Source organism: Phascolarctos cinereus, unplaced genomic scaffold, assembly GCF_003287225.1.
Source record: "Phascolarctos cinereus isolate Bilbo 61053 unplaced genomic scaffold, phaCin_HiC Scaffold_9;HRSCAF=440, whole genome shotgun sequence".
Taxonomy (NCBI): domain Eukaryota; kingdom Metazoa; phylum Chordata; class Mammalia; order Diprotodontia; family Phascolarctidae; genus Phascolarctos; species Phascolarctos cinereus.
In genome coordinates, this window is record NW_027556402.1 from 11,191,177 (window position 1) to 11,215,042 (window position 23,866).

Genomic DNA, 23,866 nt, shown 5'->3' on the forward strand with positions numbered 1-23,866 from the left:
ACTTTCCTATTCAGGCAACATCCATGACTCTCTATTGCCTCTAGGATAGAAGCACAGGATAAAATGCATGATCCTATGACATTTAAAGCCCTTAATACTCTGTCCCCAGATTGATTACTCCACATGCCTAAAACACACACACACACACACACACACACACACACACACACACACACTCTTTTAGTCCAATTGGATTACCTGCTATTTTCTATAAAGGACACTCCTTTCTCCAAATCCATGCCTGTCCAGACTGTCCCCCATGCCTGTCCAGACTGTCCCTCATGCCTGAAATGCTTTCCTTTCCTCACCTCCCCAGCTTGAAAGCTCAAGCCCACGTGCCACTTCCTCCATAAGGGCCTTTCTGGATTCCCCTAATTGTTAGTGTTCTCTGTCCTTCCCCTTTTCTTCACCCTCACTACTACTTTTTCTTTACTTAATATTTATTTTGCATTTACTTGTCTAAGTTCATTTTTATTTCTCACCCCCTGTACAACACAAACTCCTTCAGTGGAGGAACAATCTCATTTCTGTCTTTGTATTCCCAAGTGACTGGCACACATCCTGGCACATGGCAGGAACTTAATAAATCCTTATTGAAGATAAACTTCTAAAGCAAGCTGAAGTTAGTAACAACATAAACACCAATAATAAACCTTGTAATAATCTCAACTTTTCAAAATATTTTCATGCCATTTTGCCTTACTTTGTGGTAAGAGATAACTGGCACAAATATAAGTATCATTAACATATCCATCACAGATGCAGAAAAAAATGAGACAAGATAATGGGGTCACATATCCAGAACTGGGAGGGACCTTACAGCCCATCTAATCCAACCAGCCACCCTCATTGCAAAGATGAGAAAACAGAGAGAAGGGAAAAGACTTGCCCAAGGTCACTCAGTGGAAGAACTGGCAGTGGAACACTGGTCCCTTAACTTCAAATCCACTGCTCTTTCCATTGTATGACATTATTTCCCTTCCAGCTCTCAATCCATGATCTCAAGTCAACTGGATTTTCTTCAATACAAAACTAGTAGCAGGTCAGGGCCTAGAACTAAGTAACCTGACCCTCAAACCAGTATTCTGTCTATACATCATGCTGCCATGCAAATCTAGTACAGCACTAATAGTACATAGATCTCAATAGAGAGAAGAAAGATTTCAGAAACATGTAAATCAACCTTACAGGGGAGATATCTGCCTTTGTTGATTAAATTTATGGTGGGAAACCTGTTATTTATCAAAGTCCATAATATGCAATATACAGGAAAGCTAGGTTTATTACTTGCCATATAGATAAGGAGAAACCTAACCAGGGTCTCAATAGGAGGGAGCACTTAGGCAGGTGAGTTTGGGTAGAAACTCACTGGGAACAGCAGGAAGGTAAATTGCACTTCCCTCGAGTTTGATGGGAGAATGCAGATTGGTGCCACTAACACACAGGGCTTTTGCTTTCTTACTTTCATCACTAACCTAGAATCCTTTGGGTGTGTGTAAAGACCATGGATTTAGGGCTAGAAGAGACCTTAGAGGAAATATAGTCTTACTACATTTACGGTATTACTACTCCATTTTCCTTTCCTTCAAAGGCCTAACAAGGATCTCGAATCTTCCAATTTCACCCAGGCTTGAAGTGCAAGTGGGCAGAGCACCGGGTTTGGAATCAGGGAGACTACTTCCTAAATTCAAATCTGGCTTCAGACACTTACCAGCTGTGTGACCCTGGGCAAGTCACTTAACCCTGTGTGCCTCAGTTTCTTCATCTGTAAAATGAGCTGGAGAAGGAAATGGCAACAAACTACTCTAGTATCTTTGCCAAGAAAACCCCAAATTGGGGTCACGAAGAATCAGACATGACTGAACCAACCGAACAACAACAGAAGTTCCATGGCCATTCCCAGACCCAATACTATACTGATCAGCATGGAAGGTTTATGAAATCGCCCTGTTTCACTGACCAAGGCAAGTTCATCATTCCCTAGGCAGTGCAGTGGTCCTCTGCTACCACAGGCTCACCATATCTGTGCTAGACTTAGGGCAGACACCTGATAGGCTTTTAGACTTACTGCAGTTCAGAACTCCTGATCTCAAGAGACTCCTGGCTTACAAAGCCCCCTGCAGCAGGGATTCCAGGTATGAACCACCAATCCCAATCCCAGCTGCACTGTTACCATTTTCTATATTTTCTCCTGCAGTATCTCTCCTTCTCTTCTTTGTTGATACCACATAATTTTTTTTTTCTGTAATCAAGTGAAGTGACCTAATAAGGATTTCACACCGTCCAATACATTTCCAAGGTAAAGTGTGAAGATAACCATCGGTCAGGTGAGTTGCCTGAGAGACAACAGTGGAATCAGTAAGGAAAACTGATCCATTGAGTGGCGTATGGGGAGAGGGTCTAGAATATTCCCCCAAGTGGATGAGGCCAGTTTCTGCTACCTAACACTTTACTATGTCATAGCAGAAAGGAAGAAGCCAAAAGGAAAGATAGTAACAGATGAAAGATGCAAAACATCCATTACATGGATGGACACAAAGGAGCAATCAATCTCTTGAGTTCTTGAAGTGCTTTATAAACAGGATAAGCAGGGAGCTTGTAGGCAGTAGAGTTCACACTAAGAGGGCTTATCAGGAGAATCATCAGACTTTAGCCAAAGGGGTTCCATCTGCCTGGACACCCAAGGAAACCAAAGTAGAACATGATTTTCAATTAATATAAATACATGGAATGAATGACTAATTGAATGAAAAAGCACTTATTAAGCTCTTACTAGATGCCAAGCACCATATTAAACTTTTGGGAAGTAAAGTCAAAAAGCAAGACAATTCCTATTCCTAAGCAGCTCACACTCCAAAGCTTGGCGACTGACTGCACCGCTGATATTCCCACGTCAGCTCCGTGAAACAAGAGGGGCAAATAAACCACTTTTATTAATCTACCCCTCTCCTCCAGCTCTGCATTGTGCTCTTTTTATTTTTTTTTTAAATTATTTGACACAGATATTTTTCTACCCAACAGAAATTTTCTAGGAGCTCAGTAAACAAATCCATCCCAGATGCAGTTTTCTCTATCCCAAAAAATTCTGGGATCATTTGAAAAACAACTCTAGTTATCTGCCATTAACTTATACCTATACAGTGCTTTACATTTTAGAAAGCACTTTTCTTCGTCTCAAACTATCAGGTTTGTAGCATATATATTACACAATGAAACATTTAAAAGCAAACAGTTACTAACCTTAATAGGTGTTTATTTTTAAATTTACAGTAAATTTAACAAAAGTGAAAAGGAAAAAAAAGATTTGCAGGGATGAGAATGCAATCTTAAAAGTCAGAAATTACTGATTTCTTGGATTGTCTTTTTGGGAAAGGATACCATCTGGTTTTTTGTTTTTGTTTTTGTTTTTTCCCTATCATTCAGTATCTTCTCTCTCAGATATTTTGAAAAGATGAATTCTTCAATGCCTTCAAAACGGTCACTTCTCTCATGAAGTTTTCCTGTATTTGTTTGGCCTTGCTGTTTCTCCCATGCTCATATTCTTCAGTGCCACAGCCACCTCCAGAATCTGATGGACTAAATCCTTTGCCATTCTCTTCTCACTAGATTTTCATATGCTGCTTCTCCTCCTCCCATCAGTCTACTGCTCAGTCTCCTTTGATGTATCTTCCTCCAAAGCCTTGCCTACTAAAAGTGGGTGTTCTTCTCTCCTCTTCTCCCTCTGTGTTATTTCACTTGAGGAGCTGACCAGGTTTCATGAACTCGATCATCGTCTCTGGGCTGATGATTCTCAATTCTACATAAGCAGCACTAACCTCTCTGCTGGCCTCCAGTCTTGCATCTCCAACTGCTTATCAGACACTTTAAACCCAACATGTCCAAAACAGAAATCATTATCTTTTCCCCAAAACCTTCCCGTCTTCCTAACTTCCCTACTATTGTTGAGAATTCCACCATTCTCCCAGCCCCACAGCCTCACAGGGCAGGTGTCAACCTCAAATCTCACTCTCCCAGTCCACATATCCAAACATCAGAGAAGTCCTGCAGGTTTGACTTTCATCAGATCTCTCACATATTCCCCCTTCTCTCCTCTGGACACTGCCAACACCCTAGTCCAGACCCTCAACACCCTCAAGAGCTTACACGTTGGTCTTTCTAGCTCAAGTTTCTTCCTACTTGAGTCCAATCTGTCTGCCCACTTCTTTTCAAGTCTCTTTTGCTGCACTACCACCACCATCAGCATTGATGCTGTCATCACCCTCCACAGCCCATACTCTAATTGTGGCTGCAACCTAAGGCTCTCCCCTGAGCCTTTTCTCCACTCTCTTTACAGCCTCTTTCAGGGAACTCATCAGTTCCCATGGATTCAATTATCTCCAGGAGATGCCTCTTAGCCCTGTGTATCCAGCTGATCTTTACTGACTTCCAATCCCTATCATCAACTGCCTGTTGGACATTTAAAAATGGAGATCCTATAGGTAGAGATTTGCAAGCTCAGAGTCACAGCCAAGTCCTTGACTTCCCTCATCATGTTTACTATCAGTCATCAAGTCTTGTTTGACCCACAACATCTCTAATATTTTCTCCCTTTGCACAACTGGGCCCATGTTCCTGAAATACAGATATGACTATGTCACTTCCTCCCTGCTCAATAAATTCCAGTGGCCTCCTACTTGTTACCTCTAGGGTCAAATACAATTGTCTCCATTTGGCATTCAAAGACCTTCAAAATCTGGCTCCACCTTACCTTTCTGGCTTGTTATAAACTATTCCCCTTCACATGGTCAACACCTCAGCCAAACTTGTCTTCTCGCTGTTTGTTCTTCACACACAACATTCCATCTCATTTCTATTCCTCTGCAGACTGCACCAAAGCCAAAATGCACCTCCTACTCATCTCCCACCCCAACGAACTCCTAGTTCTCTTTAAAGCTCACCTAAAACACCATCCCAGACATGAAGCCTTTCCTGACTCCCTGCAGCTAGCTGCTAGTGCCTCTCCCCCCAATTATCCTGTATTCATAACTTATATGTGTATATGCTGTTTCCCTTGAGGACAAGGATGACTTTATTTTGTTCTTGGCACACTCACAAGGCTTGCACTGTGCCTGGTATACAGAAAGCAGGCACTTAAAGATCCTTGTTGATTGATCAAAGACCTAATTCCTTCCTTTAACGATGAGTAAAACCAAGTCCAGAGAGGTTAAATGTCTTGTCTAAATTCATATAAACAGTGAGTAACATAAGTGGGATTTGAATTCAGGCTTTTGGTTCGGATTATAAAATAGGACTTTTTCCACTACACCAATTACAAGGCAAAGTCCCAGGAAAAGAGAGGAGAGGAGAGGAGAGGAGAGGACAGACACAGACAGAGACAGGGACAGAGGGACAGAGACAATGACATAGTTCTGGAAAGGTATAACAAATTATTCTCCATATCTAATCAGAGAATAGCTGGGCCAGAGAACACTACTATTCATTTTGTTATCCAGTTATAAATTGTATGATGATCATACTGTGGTTTCAGTGATTAAGAGAAGAATACAAAGTCTATTCAAGCCTCACTCTTGGCAAGATAAATAAAAGCACATACTAATGGTAAGAATGACTAAAGCTTGTAAGAAGCAAATGGATACAGGATAATAAGCCATTACTTTCTGTTTACTATATTGCTCCAAACATCTCTGTACATACAGTACCACTCAACTTGAACAGGTAAAATGTACATGAAGAGGGAACGATCACTGGCACCAGACTCCAGCACCAGGAATCCTTGGTTTAGAGTAAATTTTATGCCCCATGGCATGGGAGCTCTCCTAGACAACTCTTAGTAAGTGCTTGGCCCCGGGGGAGCAAGGAGCGGGGTTTAAGTTTGGATAGGTGCCACTCATATAATGATTTTCTTTCTTTTTTTTTTCCCCCCAATTCAATTTTATTTTCAGTTTCAAATTCCTTCCCATCTCCATCAACAAGAAAGAAAGAAATAAAACCGTCTGCAAATGTAAAAAATGCCACTTTGGCCATGCCAAAAAACAGACAAAACAAACAACGTTCAAACTGCACTCCTGAGTCTACTAGCTCTCTAGCTGGAGGTAGACAGCACGTTTCATCATAAGGCCTCTGGAACCGCGGCTGGTCATTATGTTGATCAGAGTTCCGAAGTCTTTCAAAGTTGTCTTTACAATATTGTTGTCATTGGATAAATTACTCTCCTGATTCTGTCCATTTCACTTTGAATTAAAGTTCATTTCACTCTGTTCATACAAGTCTTGTCAGGCTTTTGTGAATCCTCCCTTTCATCACTTCTTACCTCCTAACAGTATTCTACCACATTTATAAACCATAACTTGTTCAGCCATTCCTCAACTGATGGGCACGCCTTCAGTTTCCAATTCTTTGCCACCACAGAGATCTTTTTCCTCTTCCTCTGAACTCTTTGTGGTACACAACCAGTAGCAGTAACGCGGGGTCTAAGAACATGCACAGTTTAATTAGTTTAGGGGCATAATTACAAACTCCTTTCCAGAACGGCTGGGCCAGTCCACAGTGCCACCAGCAATGCATCCATGCACCCACAGTAACCCGGAGCTAGCTGATGGCACCTGCTCCCCCTCAACCTCCTTGTGGGAGCATAGCCCCACCAGCATTTGTCATTTTCCCTGTTATCATCCCTGACAACCTGAGGAGAGTGAGGTGCAACCTCAGAGTTGTCTTAACTTGCATTTCATTAATTATTAGCGATCTGAAGCATTTTTTCATATGGCTGTTGATAGTTTAAATTTTTTTTTAAACTGCTATTCATATCCCTTGACCATTTATTAATTGTGGAATACCTCTTATTCTTATAAATTTGAGTCAATTCCAAGTAAAATCTTAGAAATGACACATTTATTAGAGAAACTTGGTGCAAAGAATCCCTAAATTTCCTGCTTCTAATTTTAACTAAAATGGTGTTGTTTGTCCACATAATTTTATGTGATCAAAAATATTCACTTTACTTCCTCTGAACCTTTCCATCTTGTTTGGGCACAAACACTTCCCCTATCCATAGACCTGAAAAGGTAATTTTGTCTGTTTTATGATGCCACCCTTTACATCTAATTAACGTACACATTTGGAATATCTTGGTACATGATGTGAGATGTTGGTTTATACTTTGTTTCTTCCAGATTGCTTTTCAGTTTTCCCAATATTTTTTGGTGAAAAAAGTGTCTAACTCCAAAAGGTGAGATATTACACAAAGCTATAATGCTCATTTGCATCTGTATGTTGTGTAACTAATCTGATCAACTTCTCTATTTCCTATCCAGTACCAAATTATTTTGATGATTATAGCTCTGCACTATAGTTTGAGATCTGGTATTGTGAGACCCTCTTCTATTCCACTTTTTTTCCCCATTAAATCTCTTGACATTCTTAACCTTTTGTTCCTCCAGGTGAATTCTCTTATTATTTTTTCTAGCTTTACAAAATAATCCTTTAGTAGTCTGAGTGGCAAAATATATTATTGTTATTATATTGGTTTGGCCTGGCCAAAAGCAATTAGTATTTCTCCAATTATTTACATGCTATTAATGTAGAGTGTTTTGTAATTGTCTTCATACAATTCCTGGGTGAGTCTTGGCAGGAGGTCTCCCATTATATGATCTGCTGTTATTTTAAGTGGAATTTTTCTTTCTATCTCTTCCCCCTGGATTCAGTTGTTAATATATGGAAATGCTTATGATGTGTGGACTTATTTTACTGTCTGCAACTTTGCTCAAGATGTTAATTATTTCAATTAGTTTTTTTAGTTTACCTTCTAGGATTCTCTAAGTAAACTTTCATATCATTTGCACAGAGTTGATCAATTTATTTCCTCTTTTTCTATCCTTATTCTCTAAATTTCCTTCTCTTCTATTTTGGTATAATTAGAATTCCTAGCACTATACGGAACAATAATAATGAAAATGAACATCCTTGATTTTATTCCTGACCTATTCAGTAAGGCCTCACATTTATCCCCATTGCAGATAATGATGGCATTTGTTTTTAAACAACTTTTCATAACAATGAAAGCTCCATTTATTCCTATGCTTTCCAGTGCTGTTTTTGTTTTGTTTTGTTTTTTTAAACAGGAACGAGTGCTGTAGAAAGATGGTGATTTTATCAAAGAGCCTTTCTTAGATGAAAACATCACTGAACTTGGGATCAGAAGACCTGTGTTAAAATATAGATTCCTCATGCTAATATGACGTTGGCCAGGTCATTCCCACTTCAAAGACCAAGATTCATTTCCAAATGAGGAGGTTGCGCTAGATGATTTCTAAGGTCCCATTCAACTTACATGATCTCACAAGTCAAAGCACAGTTAGCGCTTTCCCTGGGAACAGCAGCCAATGAACATTATTAAATTTGCTTCGTACAGCACTTAGCACAGTGCCTGCTACACAGAAGGCACTTCATAAATGTTTACTGACTGACTGATTGACTGACTACTTTGGAAAATATTATAAACCAATTAAACAACACGATTTGCTGCCCTCATCAGCCAGTCAGCAAGCACTTACTAAAAGTCTACTAGACGCCAGGTGCTATAACTACGTGTTGCAGACACCAAAAAAGAGGCAGAAAGAAAAACAAAACCAAACAAAAACTAGCCCCTGATCTCAGGGGGCTCCCAGTCCGATGACCAGCCTAACTACTCAAGGCCCACACTAACTACTCAAGGAATGCACAACGAATCTCTAAGATTTTCCTGAAATCTTCAGCTGTTAGATTCTTCAGAGTCTACCCCTTCCAGACCCAACCAGACTGAGGGACTTTTGCCTTAGATTCTGCATCCCTGACAGCACAGTAAGTGCCCTGTACATAGCAGCCAGCCAACAAACACCTGCCGACTTCTTCTTGTTTCTCTGCTACAGCTAAAAGCTGTACAAGACAGAAATGATGGCTCATTGTGGCTTGCACAGCAGACCATTTCTGAACACAGACTTGCTTCTATGAAAGAGGCATTCACCACGGGTTATCATCAACACTCATTGATACGTAGCAGTAAGTACACAGATGCTCATTTCATATAGAAATTGTTATTACTTTTAAGGGACTACAACTTTGTAAGTTTATAATCTCTCAATCAATGCAAAGGACAAACTCCTCTATCATCATCTTCAAAAGCTGAGGACAAACATTCATCCTTCATTACTTGAGAATATATATTTATCGTTGAAAAGGACCTGACAGACAACCTTGTCCAACCTCCTCATGTGACAAATGAGGAGAGAGAGGCCCCGAATGGGGCCGTGACTTGCTGAAGGTCACAGGGCTGGTGAAATTCAGCTAGAGGATTAAACCCGGTCTCGCCTTCAGTCCCAGTGCTCTATTCCCGACAATACACTGTCCTGTGGCCGGAATTTAGTCAGGTTAGCACTTGGTCAAAAGACACCCAGTATGTCCTGAGATGGGCACCTGAAACTCCTCCACCCTGGCAAGATCTAGCAAAGCTTCTGCTCTCCTCATAGTCCTCAGGAGTCCAAGGTCACTTTTACATGCCAGGAGAGGCACCAGAGGATAATTTTGGTATCAATAAAATATATAATAAATCAGCGTTAATACTCTGAATTCCAATTGTTAAGAAGTTACATAACACATATGACAACTATACATCAAAATATATTGACTCACCTGTAAACATTTTGGTAACAGCCTTGCTCTGTTTGCGAGCAGAGCAGAGAAGCAGCAGCCAAGGCGGAAAGAATTCATGGTGCCCAGCTAACAGCTCCGCCACAGTCCCAGATAAGCCCGAAGTCTGTTCACCTTCAGCAATATTACAACCTTCATCCACAGAATCAACAAGCAGATACAGACTCTGTTGGGGTGGCTTCATTCCCAAAAGAGGAAGGAGAACACACCTATAAAAGACATGACATATGCCTATCAGCTTTTTTTAATATTTATCATTCAATTAATGCAAAGTTAATACTATAATTATTAGCACAAAATAAATCATAAAATGAAGAAAATAAAAGTTTTAAGAATGAACGCTTTATACAAAGATTCATTTTCTAACTAAAATAAATACTTCATATTTCCAGAAACAACCATTTCAACAACAAAATTCAACTAATTCAACATAATACCGAGGACAGTCAGTGTAGAACCAGATGTAAGAACAGAGAAAATGACCACTAGAACCCCTTCCAATACCAAGGCAATATTCTAGGATGTACCACATCAATATATCCCTACCCAATCCAATATTCTAAGATCCTGTATTTGAAGCTTGACTTTAGAAAATAATTTTCAAAAGAAATGCAGTTTTAATACTTTTACATACATATTGCAATTTACACTAAGTTCAAGAAATGGCAAGTACAGAACTAACTGAACTAGAATATTCTGCCTTACACACTTGTCAGCTGCTATCGTTCTTGGAAAATTCACCTCATCTGCCAGAGCCTCATTTTCTCCATCTGTAAAATGGGGACAATGGCACTTGCAATTTGGGAAACTTTAAAGTGCTATTACAAATGTGAATTGTTATTACTAAAAGTAGTGCTTAGCAGAGACTCTTTGAGGACCTGCTTCATGAAATGGTATGTTATTTCATAATTATATCAATTACATATGCATAATATACATACACACATACACATTCCACAAAAAAAAAAAGCAAAACCAGAGCTAAATGATAAATAAGGCAGCTGTTAAAATCAAGGTGTTCTATGACAGGGTTGACTCAAACCAGTCTGGCGGCACGAGCTCAGACTCAGAAACCATAAAATCTTTGATGTAAAAAAGTTTGTTCAAGAATGGCGCAGAAAAGACGCTCAGTAAAGAGACAGCACTGGTTCAGTTGGGCACAGCGCCCCACCACACACCACAGCGGCGCACCTGCTCAGAAGGGCGCGCTGAATTCTACAGCCTGTGAGGCGGCGTAAGGCCCCGGAGCCCTGGCTGCTCAAGCGCTTGGCTTTTATGACTTAGGAAGTTACTTCAACAGCTAGAGTCTGAGTTCCTTGGACCACTTACGTCCTTTTTAAAAAATCTATTTCTATTTTGTTAAATATCTCCCAATTACATGTAAAGAATTAACATTAATTTTTTGAATTTTTGAGTTTCAAATTATGTCCCTCCTTCCTGCCTCATTCCTTCCTTGAAAAGGCAAGCAATTTGATATTAATTATACACGTGAAGTCATGCAAAGTCTATTTCCATATTGGCTGTGTTGTAAAAGAAAACACAGATAAAAAAAAACTAAAAAAAAAAAAAGTTAAAAACATGTGCTTCAATCTGCACTGAGAGTCCATCACTACTCTGTGAGTGTATAGCATTTCTCATCCTGGGTCCTTTGAAACTGTCTTGGGTCACTGTCTTGATCAAAGTAGCTAAGTCTTTCACAGCTGATCATCCTGACAATATTTCTTTTACTGTACACAATGTGCTCCTGGTTCTGCTCACTTCACTCAGCATTAGTTCATAGATGTCTTTCCAGGCTTTTCTGAAGTCTCCCTGCTTATCATTTCTTATAGCACAATAGTACTCCATCACAATCATCACAACTTGTTCAGCCACATTCTCTAATTAATGATCATTCCTTCAATTTCCAATTATTTACTACCATAAAAAGAGCTGCTACAAATAGTTCTATACAAATAGGTCCTTTTGTTGACGTGATGGGGGAGGACCGTGGCTAAAGCCTAATGATACAAGGTGAGGTTTCCACCCAGAGGGCTAGTCATAGGGTATGGCTATTCCATTTAGGGTCGGAGAGAGGAGAATGCAGTATAGAGCCAACCCACCAGACCTATCTCTTCAGCCAATTTTGCTGGAATTTCACCCTGGTCAAGTACACTAACTGTGGGTATCTGGCTCAAGGCTCCATCCCAGGCTCTCTTTTCTTCTTTCTCTATACAAGCTCTCTTGGTGATTTCATCAGCTCCTATGGGTTTAATTATGTATACGATTCATAAGTCTGACCTCTCTCCTGAACTACAGTCTCCTATCACCAAATTACCTTTTGCACATCTCAAATTAGCTGACTCATAGTCATGTCTAAAGCAGAACTCATTATTCTACAGCCCAAACCTCCCCTTCTTCCAAATTTCCCTACTACTGTCGAGAGCACCACCAGCCTCCCAGTAATGCAGGCTCCTGACTTCAGTGTCCTGCTTGATTCCTCTCACTCTCCCATACATACAACTTCTTGTCACCTCTTGCTTCTACACTCACAGTGTCTCTCCTCTACGTCCCCTCACACAGCCACCACACTGGTACAGGCTCTCTCATCTCATACTTGGACTATTACAACAGCTTCTTAATTGGCCTCCCAGTCTCAAGTTTCTCCCTGCTCCAATGCATCCACTGTATCACCTGCCTCCTCATTAACTCCAGCTGCTCCTTGTTACCTCTGGATTCAAATATACGATGTTGTCAGGTCTGGAAAGGCATGGTTCCCTTCACAGCCTAGAACCTTCCTACCTATCCAGTCTTCTTACACCCCACTCCTCTCCACATACTACATGATCCAGTGACCCTGGCTTTTTTCCTGTTCCTCACACACAAGAAGACATCTCATCTTCCCCATTGTTCCTTTTTAGTAGCTGATTTCTAAGCCCAGAACTCTTCCTCCTCACTTTTTGCCTTCTGGCTCCTTTCAAATTAAGCTCAAACAAAGCCAACATTCTTCAGGAAGCCACCACAAGTAAAAAAGTAAGCCCAAAGCCTTCTTACTACCCAGATGAATTCGAAGTTTTCACCCTCACACTTGCTTGTATTCTCTTCCCTAATAGTGCTAATATCAACAGATTTCACCCCCCTTTCCAGTGAGACTTCTAGGCTGAAGGTTATAACACACCCCAAGGGCTGATCATGCCCCCTTTTACTTTGTAATTATTAAATTCATAAACTGTTCCAGTGCCTCCTCAACCTCCTTAACCACCTAGAAAGCTAATCCCACAGATCTGTGGAAGGGCCCTCCCAGTCCCAGTGACAGGGTACATTCCGTACTGCCAGAAGCTCCAGTGGCCAAAGGGCTCCAGGTTCTCATTACCAAGTTACCGAATCCGTAGTAGCTCCCCTCCCCCAGTACTGACTTTTCCCATTTCAACTCGGTCAGGCATGAGATTATTCCAAACTAATCTTGCTGTCAAGGCCAAATGTCCTGGGCCAGACCCCAGGGCAATCTAGTAGTTAAGGCTCAAGATTAGAACAGGAGACCATATAATCTTTAACAAATGAAAGCTTCTTCAATCAAGGTACAACTGAGAATAAGCTGGGCACAGCAGCACTGGAAGCATGGGCCTTCACATTTACCATGATGGCACACCTGGTCAAGAAAGATGGGGTGATTTCTACAACAAGGAATTCTATCAAACCTAAGGAACCCAGACTGCTCACATACTTAGCTTTTATACAATTTGGTCAACTAGGAAATTACATTAGCAGTTGAGGGTGGCTTCATTGCTTTGGAGAAAGAAGTTAGCCTATGTGGGGAAGACCCTTTCAGTCTTCTTAGGTCATACCAGCTGAAATTCCAGCTGCCAACAGAGTCTACTGCAATGGGTTCTAACCCAATTAGTATTAGATGCTTCACATCTGTGTGAATTAGAGGTTTCATGTCTCTGTGGACTCGTTTAACTCCTCTCCATTACCAAATTCACCTTAGTACTTTCCTCCTGTTTTTGGAGAAGGATGTCACTCTCCTAGCCAAGGTTAATCCTTTCATCTGTGTGTGACTCTCCGGCCTTTCTATTTATATCCCCCTCTTGCTAACACCGTTGTAGGCACTTAGCTTAATGTATGCTTCTTCATTCATTCATTCCATTACCAGCTTCCTCTTCTGAGATCTGTCCTCATCAACCCTTCTTTGTAGCACCTTCCATCTTTACCTCTTCACTGGCTCCTTCTCTAGATCTAATTTAAGAAAAAAAAAAAGTCTTCTCCTAATCCGGAGGAGCCACTTCTCACTTTCCTTCCCTATCCAGCCTTGAAAGGGAGGTTTATACTTGGAATTCCAATCACTCAGCTTTCCAGCCCCCAGGAAGCTGGCTTTTGTAACACGAGTATAGCTCACCCTTTGTATTATTTAAAGATGATCATAAAGTTGCCCTTCAGCATCCTCTCCCTTGTGATGATCAAGCTGGTTTTTTTTGAAGTTTATCTTAAATACTTTCCAGCCCATCAATCACATAAATAGCTCTTCTCTGAAGCTTATCCAGATTTTCTTCTCTCTCATTTTAATTGTGGCTTCAGGATTTTATATCAGCACTCAATTGAAACAGGAAAATTGGCAATGTATATTTTTCTACCTAGCTAATCATTCTCTATTTTGTATTTCTGTAATTCTTTACTTTCTAAATAAAATTTACCACTCTGTCTTCATTGAGTCTGATTCCATTTGTTTGGGGTCTTTTTCAATTAACAATTTGATTTTAATAATATATCCAAGGGGCAGCTAGGTGGTGTAGTGGATAGAGCACCAGCCCTGAAGTCAGGAGGACCTGAGTTCAAATCCAGCCTCAGACCAAATACTTGACACTTACTAGCTGTGTGACCGTGGGCAAGTCACTTAACCCCAGTTGCCTAAAAACAAACAAATAATATATCCAACATGTTCTGGCATCTATTGAAGCTTAATGTTGTCTCCAAACTTTGTTATCATTTTGGTTGGAGGGAGCGGTCTCGGAAGTCTAACACGTTTGAGTAAAGGCTCTCCCTAACGTTAAGTGCAGAAAACCCAAGAGGTGTCAAACCCTTTCTAAAAAGAACCCTCAGATCATAAAACACCAGGCACAGATGAAGGCAAAGGAAGAGGCATGAGAAAGAGGGAACTTAGCTTTCAGGTGATGGGGACAATCAGCATGGATAGCTGGGGGCAGGGAGGAGAGGTTAAAGGCCAAAGGCTTCCAGTGGGATATGCCTGAGGCAATTCAGAAATGGCAGAAATTTTCCGGAAAAGACAGCAACGGGGAGATAATCTGTCAGGAGCCTAAGGCAAAAGACCCAAAATGCCAATTCCAGAGAGGAGATGCAGTGGAAAGAGCTCACACAGTGCCGGAGACTCCCCCTAAAGCTGGTAAACTTTATGTATGGGGTTTTAAACTGAACCATTGTGGAGAAAAAGAAGGTAGGCAAACAATTCTCACCAGAGAACGGACATTAAGACCTGGGCACAAATGGACAGCCAGAACGCCAAGCTCAGGGAACTGAAAGCCAATTTAGATGGCACTTAGTAGAGTGTGTGAAGGGGAAGAATGTGAGATAAGCCTGAAGCTGAACTGCAAAGAGCTTTAAAGGCCAAGCTGAGGCCATCGGGAGCGTCTGGTGATTCCGAGCCAGGGCCGGCCACACTTGTGCAAGCTGAAGGAAGACTGCTTTGGCAGCGTGAAGGCCCGACTGGAATGGAGAGGTCAATCAGGAAGCTAGTGACTTTCAGAGCCCGCTCCTTTTCGACTAAAAGGAAAACAAGGTTTGGAGACAACATTAAGCTTCGATAGATGCCAGAACACGTTGGATGTAATATTAAAATCCAAATGTGAATTGAAAAAGACCTCAAACAAATGGAATCAAACTCAATGGATGCAGAGTAATGAATTTTAGAAAGCAGAGACTTGAACAAATACAAGACAGAGAACGACTGGATGGACAGAAATATATACGTTGCTACTTTTCCTGTTTCCATTGAGTACTTTCTTCTCCCCTCCTCCTCTCTTCCATATCCTTACCAATATCCCCTTTCCCTCTTGCCCCTGCTGCCTGGACACAGATACTTCCCTTCTCCCAATCCCTAGCCCTGCTTGGGAAAGGGAAGGATCTTCATTCCACTCAGACCCTCTGGCCCCTCTTCCCAGGGGTGGCAGACCGGAAGCCTGCAGAGCGAATAGAGATTCTCACACTAATCACCCAATACAATCCTTCCAGTGAAGTAAATGGAGGATCCCATGGCAGCTAGGTGGCACAACGGAGAGGTCAGGCTTGAGGTCCAGAAAACTTCAATTCCTGCCTCAGATCTTTAAATGTCTCTGTGACTCTGGGAAAGTCACTGAACTTCATTTTCCTCACCTGTAAAAACAATAGCACCTACCTCACAGAGCTGTGAGAACCAAATGAAACAACAACCTTAAAGCGCTATATGGACGCTGGCTGGCCGTCATGGCCATCATGGCCATCATCACCATCACTACCAGACCGTACTGTCTGCACCAAATTCTCCTCCTCCCCAGGGAACTGCCATACGAACTGCCAAAGCACTCCGAGGATCCTTGGGCCCTGTCTTATTCTCTGACCTCTAAGTCCTTCCATCCTTTCTAAAGCTGAACCTTCCTATACATGCTCTCTCTGCCATTAGAGTGTTCTCTCCTTGAGAGCAGAGGCTGATTTTTTAATTTGTACCTTTAGTTCTTAGCACAGAACTTGTCATATGATAAAGTAGATATAAATGACTTTTCCTTCATTCAAATACCTTTAGAACATCTCCATCAATCTGGAAACTTCAATTTCCAAAATCAAGTTTATTTTTTTTCTCCAGAATCTGCTCTACCTTTTGTCCTCATATTTTCAGTCTATGCTATACCAATCAATAATCACTCCGATTGGAAACTCCAGTTTTGTCATTTTCTTCTTTTACTAACCTTATCTTTCCTACCAGGCCAGCATTTGACTTCTCCATTCCATCCCATCCCCACCCTGCAGAAATTCTGTCCAGCTCACATTCCACCCAATGTCTCCTTGAAGCCCTCCTTGATCTCACTATTCACTAATGGTCGGAACTCTTCAGAAGTCATGCTTATAACTTTGTTTTGTACTTCATTGGCTCCATGGTCTGACTGATGCAGGTATTCCTTCCTTCCAATGGTGTAAATCACAACACAACCACCCATTCTCATGCAGTGTAACTGCTGTTTAATATCGTCCTTGAGACTCCCCAAAGGTGATCGACTTAAAACACCAGAGGCTTTCCTTGGTTTCCTTTAACATTTTATAGGTACTAGCACAACCTGGATACAATGATAAAATAATTAGGCTATCAACTCTCTCCTTGACTTCGTCTGTGCTTTCGATCATACAAAGAATTAGAAAGAAAGGAGATCTGGAGGTCACTGAGGCCAACACTCTCATTTTACAGATAAGCAAGCTGAGGCTAGGGGAAGATAAGTGACTTGCCCAAGGCCACATAACTAGGAAATGTCAGAGACAAGATCTGAACTCAGTTCTTTTCGACTAGAAGTCGAAGTGTACTTTTAACAGTATACCACAGTGTCTACCAATGCGGCAGAGTAAAAAGATATGCACAATTTCCTTCCCATCATAGCATGATACAACTGACAACTGGTACTAAAAGCCCCAATTCTGTGCTTAGAACATCAAGGCATTATTTTTAGCAATTTCAATAACTAATTTCTCATTGCCTGTATTCTACATTCCTCTGCCTCCCATTCAAAGTTTTCTATAGTCTGATAAGTTCATTTATACAACTTAACCTATTCTACCTTCCTACATAGACCAGTCTAGGTACTGTCCTGAACATTCCCTCTAACAATGCCCTCCTACTTTGAGAATCAAAGTGGTAGTGATAAGGGTCTGGTATGGTGCCAACAAGAACAGAACAGAAAGCTACCAGAAAGGAAGAATCTTTGTAATTTGGTGCATGGATATAAAATGTGGGGAAGAAAAGAAGAATGAATTTAACGGGCTATAAATAAGGTAATTTCCAAGTATTTTATGTTAAGGTACTAAATATGTGAATCACATATAATAGTTAAAGGCAGAATAAAATTGTAAATTAGAAAGTAAAAGCCTACACCAGAGAATACTCATGATAAAGATGACAGGTTTTTGTTGATTTCCCTACAAATTAGCAGCACTCTCCAAACAAAGACAACCGAGGGCAATAAATAAATCCCTAAATTCATAAATTACCTTTACAGAGTGTAATATAATTCTTCAAACTAAACACCCACCAGTCAGGAGACATTGGACAACTCTGGGTTTCCTCTACGCTTCTAAATTCCTCCAAAGGGATTTTGTTCCCGAACGTAGGATTGTACTCAAGACTTTATTAATCAACAAGCATTTTTTATAATATGTCAAGCACTGCACATCCCCACGGAGTGTACAAAGACAAAAATGAAACAATTCAATGCATTTACAAAAGTAGGCACAAAATATATATAAAATAATTACAAGGTAACTGGAAAGGGGACACTCCCACTAACAGATGGGGAAACTGAAATTCATCCTGTAGAAGGTGGGCTGCTCAAGCTGCCTTAAAGAAACAAAGGATTCTACAGGATGGAAGTGAGGAGTAAGTGCGGGGAACAATCTCTGCAAAGACAAAGAGATGAGAGTGGAATGTTGTGTGGGAGGAGCAATAGGAAGGCCAGTTTGAATAAGGTGCAGTGTGTAAAGGGGGACGATCTAGATTAAGCCTGGAAATGGAGGCTGAGGCTAGGTTGTAAAGGTCCTTAAAAGTCAAGGAGATGTTTATATTTATGCCAATAGCACCAGGAAGCCAGTGGAATTTATTGAGCTGGAGGGAGACATAGTTGGCAACTGTGTGGAAAATGGATTGGGAGTGGGAAGAGACTTGAGGCAGGGAGACCAAACAGGAGGCTATGGCGAGAGTCAGAGAGGTGATGAGGCCCAGAACTGGGGTGGCTCTGTGAGAGGTGAGAGATCTGAGAGAGGCTGGGGAGATAACAGTGCTAAGATGTGCAATTAATTACATATGTGGAGTAAGGGAAAAAAAGGAGCAGAAAATATGTACGATGAGATACACATAGAGAGAGGTATTTTACATACATAAAAGTATTACTCTATTGACATCTAATATGGATGAGATATAAGTACTGCCACACACACACACACACACACACACACTCACTCACTGCAAATGCCTACTGTTTAATAATCCCGTATTAAATGCTTGTTGACTAGCTGATTGATGTTATCAGGGTCAGAGAAGCACACCACTTGCTATAATTGGGAAAATACTGTCTAGTTCTCAAAATCCTAACTTTCATCAGCACTTCTAGGTTTGAAACTCCTGTCCTCAAATAATCGGATACATTCTCTTTTTTGTACTTCAAGAATCACTTGTAAAAATAAAAGAATGAAATATCATAAAAGGTGATATTTGAGAACTTTGATATGCTTAGTATATACACATCCTAAAATATTTAGTTTCTAGATATACTTATGCAAGTGTTAAAAATATATCACTAGTAAAGATTAGACAAAAGTTATCACCATGAACAAAATCAGAATAGCACGCAGCAGTATCTTATTTCATAAGTCTGTATGCAAAAAAGATCTTACTTTCATTTTCTCTGTCAATTTCTTTTTTTAAAGCAACTGGATATTTCATCCTAATGTTTCTTATTATATTCGTTAAAAGCATGAGCCTGAATCCCATAGAAATACACCTCCCTCTTTCCCCTTTGTTCAAAATCCTCTTAAATATAAGCATACTGACAATATTCTTCCAGTGCAGCTGGCCCTTTAGTTAGCAGGCAGAAAGGCAGCTGCAAAAGCCTATTAGAGTAATTTTAAAATGAAAGCCATTCAGTTGTTTTTTTTTTTTAACATAATAAGTTTACTTAATACCTCTTGCTTAGGAAGTGAATTTTCCTTTTAAAGTGCCATAAAACTTACAATAGTATGCAAATTTTTGTTCTGTTAGAAACTATTAAGATGGCTCTGAAAATCTCCCCAGATTAACTTGTTAGTCAAAAATTCCCCACCCTCTAGTAATTTTAGACAGTAGCTGCCAAACTCTATTCCACTTTTCAATCTAAATCATGGCATGTTACTCATACAATAAAAGCAACTCAACATCAGTAATCATAATTTTGCATTTTAATTTCATGTTTTAACTTCTCATAGTATTTTCATATATTTTAGCTTCACATTTAATTTATATATCTACATATTTAAAGAGATTAATAAAATTGAATTAAAGGTTCATGTATCAAGAATCAGAAGGAATAATTTTAAATTCTAATTCACAAAAAAATGAGTTTCTTGCAAACGAGTGTAATTACAAACTAACTAAAGTAAGCTTGTTCAGGTTAGTTGTCAGCATGTACTGCTGGCTTGGCTAACAAAAAACCCTTTCATTCAGAATTTTAACCATGAACCAGACACTGAACATATCCCTGGGGTTACCTAGTTTGCCACTTTTCCCACACAATACAGAAACTGAAGCAGCATGCAGAGGTTGCCAGGTGTGGTCCCCGAAGCACTGTACTGTTTATTAACTGAATGCCAAATCACTTAACCTCAGGCTCCTCATTTGGAAAATGAGAAGGCTGCACTAGGTGATCCCTGAAGTCACTTTTAGCTCTAAATTTACGATCTTACAAACTTTTGAAAATCTAATTAGACAGTGTTCAAAGCCAGTTGTGACAGTTCACAACTCTTTTAAACTGCTCTAATCTTTCATCCTTCCCAGTCTCTATTCAGAATGAGCTAGCCACAGCACTTCACCACACAGCAACTGTGATCAAAGCAATCCTGCTCAAACCATTGGCTCTTAAGTCAAAGACTGACTACACGAATTCTAAATAATGCAATTAGAAATAGGCAGCCATGCTCTTCACACATTCTTTCCCCACCAAAGGAAACATTTGGGAGGGCGACTGGGGCAGGAAATTGGGTCATTAAAAAAAGAAAGCAGAAAAAATGAAACAAGTCAAAATTATAGATGCCCATATATTTGAAACCAGATCTGACAAATTCTCCACCTTCCAAAGCTGTCAAATTAATATTTTCAACTCCTCCTAACTCAAAATCATGCTTAAAATTTCTCTGTACTCATCTAAGACAAAACCTACACTGATAGTGAAATATGCCTGGAAAATGTTATTAACAGGTGGATCACGACACACTGAAATAGTTTGTTTTTTCAAAGTAAGTTTCCTTAAGGGCAGCTTGGGAGCACAACTAACTTTTGTTTTTGAAAGTCAACGTGTATTTCAAACGTGCTATTCAGCTCTGTCTAAGGATTATAGATTCAGAGGGGTAAAGAATCTTAAAATGATTCTGATCGTACTCCTTCATTTTGCAAATGAAACTTGGAAAGTGAAATAACTTGTCCAGGGATGAGCAAAGACAAACTGGAAGCCAAGGCCGCTATCTCCAAATCCAGTGGTCCTTCCAGTGCAAAAGGTCAGGAGGCAAGTCTATCCTTTTTAACACACTTAATGTGTTAATATTAAAATGAAAAAAAAAATGCACAGAAGACTTGGTGTTCATTTTTAAACAATGTTATTAGATCAATTTGATTAAATTAGATGAGTGAAGAGCAAAAATAAATGGCAAGACTAGTTAGAATAATTCTTCATACAAGTGGCAAAATTTGACAAAATTTTTATTGTTTTTCTAAACACAAATAACTGAAACTTTTATTTGCTAGGACTACTAGAAAAGCAAATTGTTTTCAGATCTGCCTCAGTCCAGGATTTGGAAAATCAGCCACCTGTATTTTCTGAAACTTTACCATATAGCTATTTTGGCCACTTTAAAGAGTTTGTCATTTTAGCGCCTGGGTCCAGTTCACTAATAATCACCAAGGTGGGCCACAAGGGATCTGCTGATGATTTTCTAAGACATGGTAGTTACACTCTACTGGATAGGTGAAGACTGCTCCCATGTGTTTCACTACAGCATTTTGGTTAACCATTGCTCCTTTGAGCCATCAGGAGCTCACAAGTCTTGTTGGCAAGAACTATCTGTTCACTCAACAGTGTTTAATTAAGTTCTGTGTTTTGATATTTGGGCAACTGATTTATTTATATTCTATTTTACACTGCAATTTTCCAAGTCTAGATGATTTAGCTTGGCTTTAGGAACCTACATTTTCTCCAGTATCTGTCAATTTTAATAACAAAATTAATGATTTTTTAAACTTTGTTAAAAAGTTAATTCTAAAGAGTTGGCACTTTCCAATATCAAGTTGGACTTGATATTGAAGAATTGATAACTGAATGAATTTTACCTGTCAATCTTTTAATCATAACTAAAATGGCCAAACAAGCACGACTTAAGAAAAATAAAAAGGTAGTTCATATTTTTTAATTTGTTAAGGGTTTTGAGGTGTGAAAAGTAGAGAAGCAAAGAGTACACAAAAACTTCTGAAGAGAAATGACCTCTTCACTAAAAATATAAAATACAGGAAATAGCCAGAAATGTCAGTCTTCAACCAAATACATAACCTACTTAACCCAACTGGGAAAAATTCAATGATTCTAACTGGCCTTGACAGGAGTGGCAGTATGTGCCATGGGAAGTACTGGATTTGGAGTTAGAATTCTGGGTTCAAATCCTGGCTACTTCTTACTGATGACTTTGGGCATTATATTTAACCACAGTGGGTCTCTAAATGAGGGAGCTATACCAGATGATCCCTTCCAGCTCCAGATCTAGAATTCATGTCCTCCATTTCAGGGAGCCCTAGTTCTTCTTCTTCACCCTATTCCCACATCTACTACCCTGTAAAAAAAGCACTATTATTAGGTAATCAAACTTCAGTGTAAATGAGTTGTAAATATTGATCCTTCCAGGACCCCAGAGAAAGAAGCAAGCTGAATCTAAAGGTATCACTCCATATATACAGAATTTCAAGGTTCAGTGGGAAAAGGGGATTAATGGAAGAGAAGGGCCTTCCTCTGTCCCTCCTCTAATTCTCAAATAACACTGCCCCAGTGACTGTCTAAGGCTGACCTGTTAAAAAGTGGTCCCTCCAGGGACTGACACTTGAAGCTCTGCTTGCCAGTTAAAGTCTAAACAAAGCTTCCTCTTAATTAGATATAAATGAGCTTAAAGATTTTTTTAAACATATAAGGGGGTTGGTCTAGATGAATTCTAAGGTCTCTCTTCTCACTGTAAATCAATGAATAATACTAATCTTCTCCAGACAAACCATTTTCAATTCCTTCCACCAACAAGGTACAATTTGGGGTCCTTATCACTATTTGGTTGCCCTCTCTGGGTACTCCTTTGTCTGAAAATTTCCTTCTTAAAATGCAGCTCTTAAAACCAAACCAAATATTCCAGATGTGGTCTGATAGGGCAGAGTCCAGGGAGCCTTGCCCTTCCCCCATTCAGTATGTACACTATGCCTCTCAATACATCCCAGGATCACATGGACTTTGAATTGAATATGGTTTACTCACACTGCACTTTGTAGTTCACTAAAATTCCCAAATTTTTTTTCAGAAAAACTGCCACCTACCCGCACCTCCCCTTCTTCTATTTGTGACCTTGATTTCTTTTGACCCAAGCATATTTACCTCTATTAAATTTCAACTTATCAGAACCAACCCATAATCCTAGCCTGACAGGATCTTTTTTGGATTAGAAGTCTGTCAACTAATTTTCAAATACTGACAAATGTATAGATCAAAAAAAAAGGTTCTGAAATGTCAAAAGCAACATCTGTCACATTACGTACATTTTAAAAAAATGCAAAATCAAAAACAAAACAAAATGAAGAATGAAGTATTAGTATTTTGCATTTAAATGGTACTGTAAGGTTGGCAAAACATATTACATATACATTATGTCATTTGGACCTCATAAAAACCTGTGGAACAGATTCTACAAATACCATTTACAAATGAGAAAATGGGGTATGAGGTGATGTGACTTGCCCATAGCCACAAAGCTGGTAATCACAGAGGGAAGGATTTGATCCCAGCCTTTCCTGACTAGTTCTGATGTTCTTTTCTCTACACCACGTCTCCATATGGCTTTCAGGTCCAGGTCCAGAAATATTTCAACATTCAACTCAATTCAACACAATTCAACAAGCACTTATTAAACACCAATTACCTGCCAGGCAATGTGCTGGAGATAGAAAGGCAACAACACTTTGCCCTCAAGGATT

General features: G+C 39.9%; 1 protein-coding gene across 1 annotated transcript in view; it reads right to left on the reverse strand.

The window, feature by feature from the left end:
- ANKRD50 (ankyrin repeat domain 50) overlaps positions 1-23,866 on the reverse strand; it is a 63,119-nt gene that overhangs the window by 22,535 nt on the left and 16,718 nt on the right. The window contains exon 2 of the mRNA XM_021008303.2: positions 9,664-9,890. Coding sequence (XP_020863962.1) covers positions 9,664-9,890 — 227 coding nt within the window. The remainder of the gene's footprint in view (positions 1-9,663; positions 9,891-23,866) is intronic.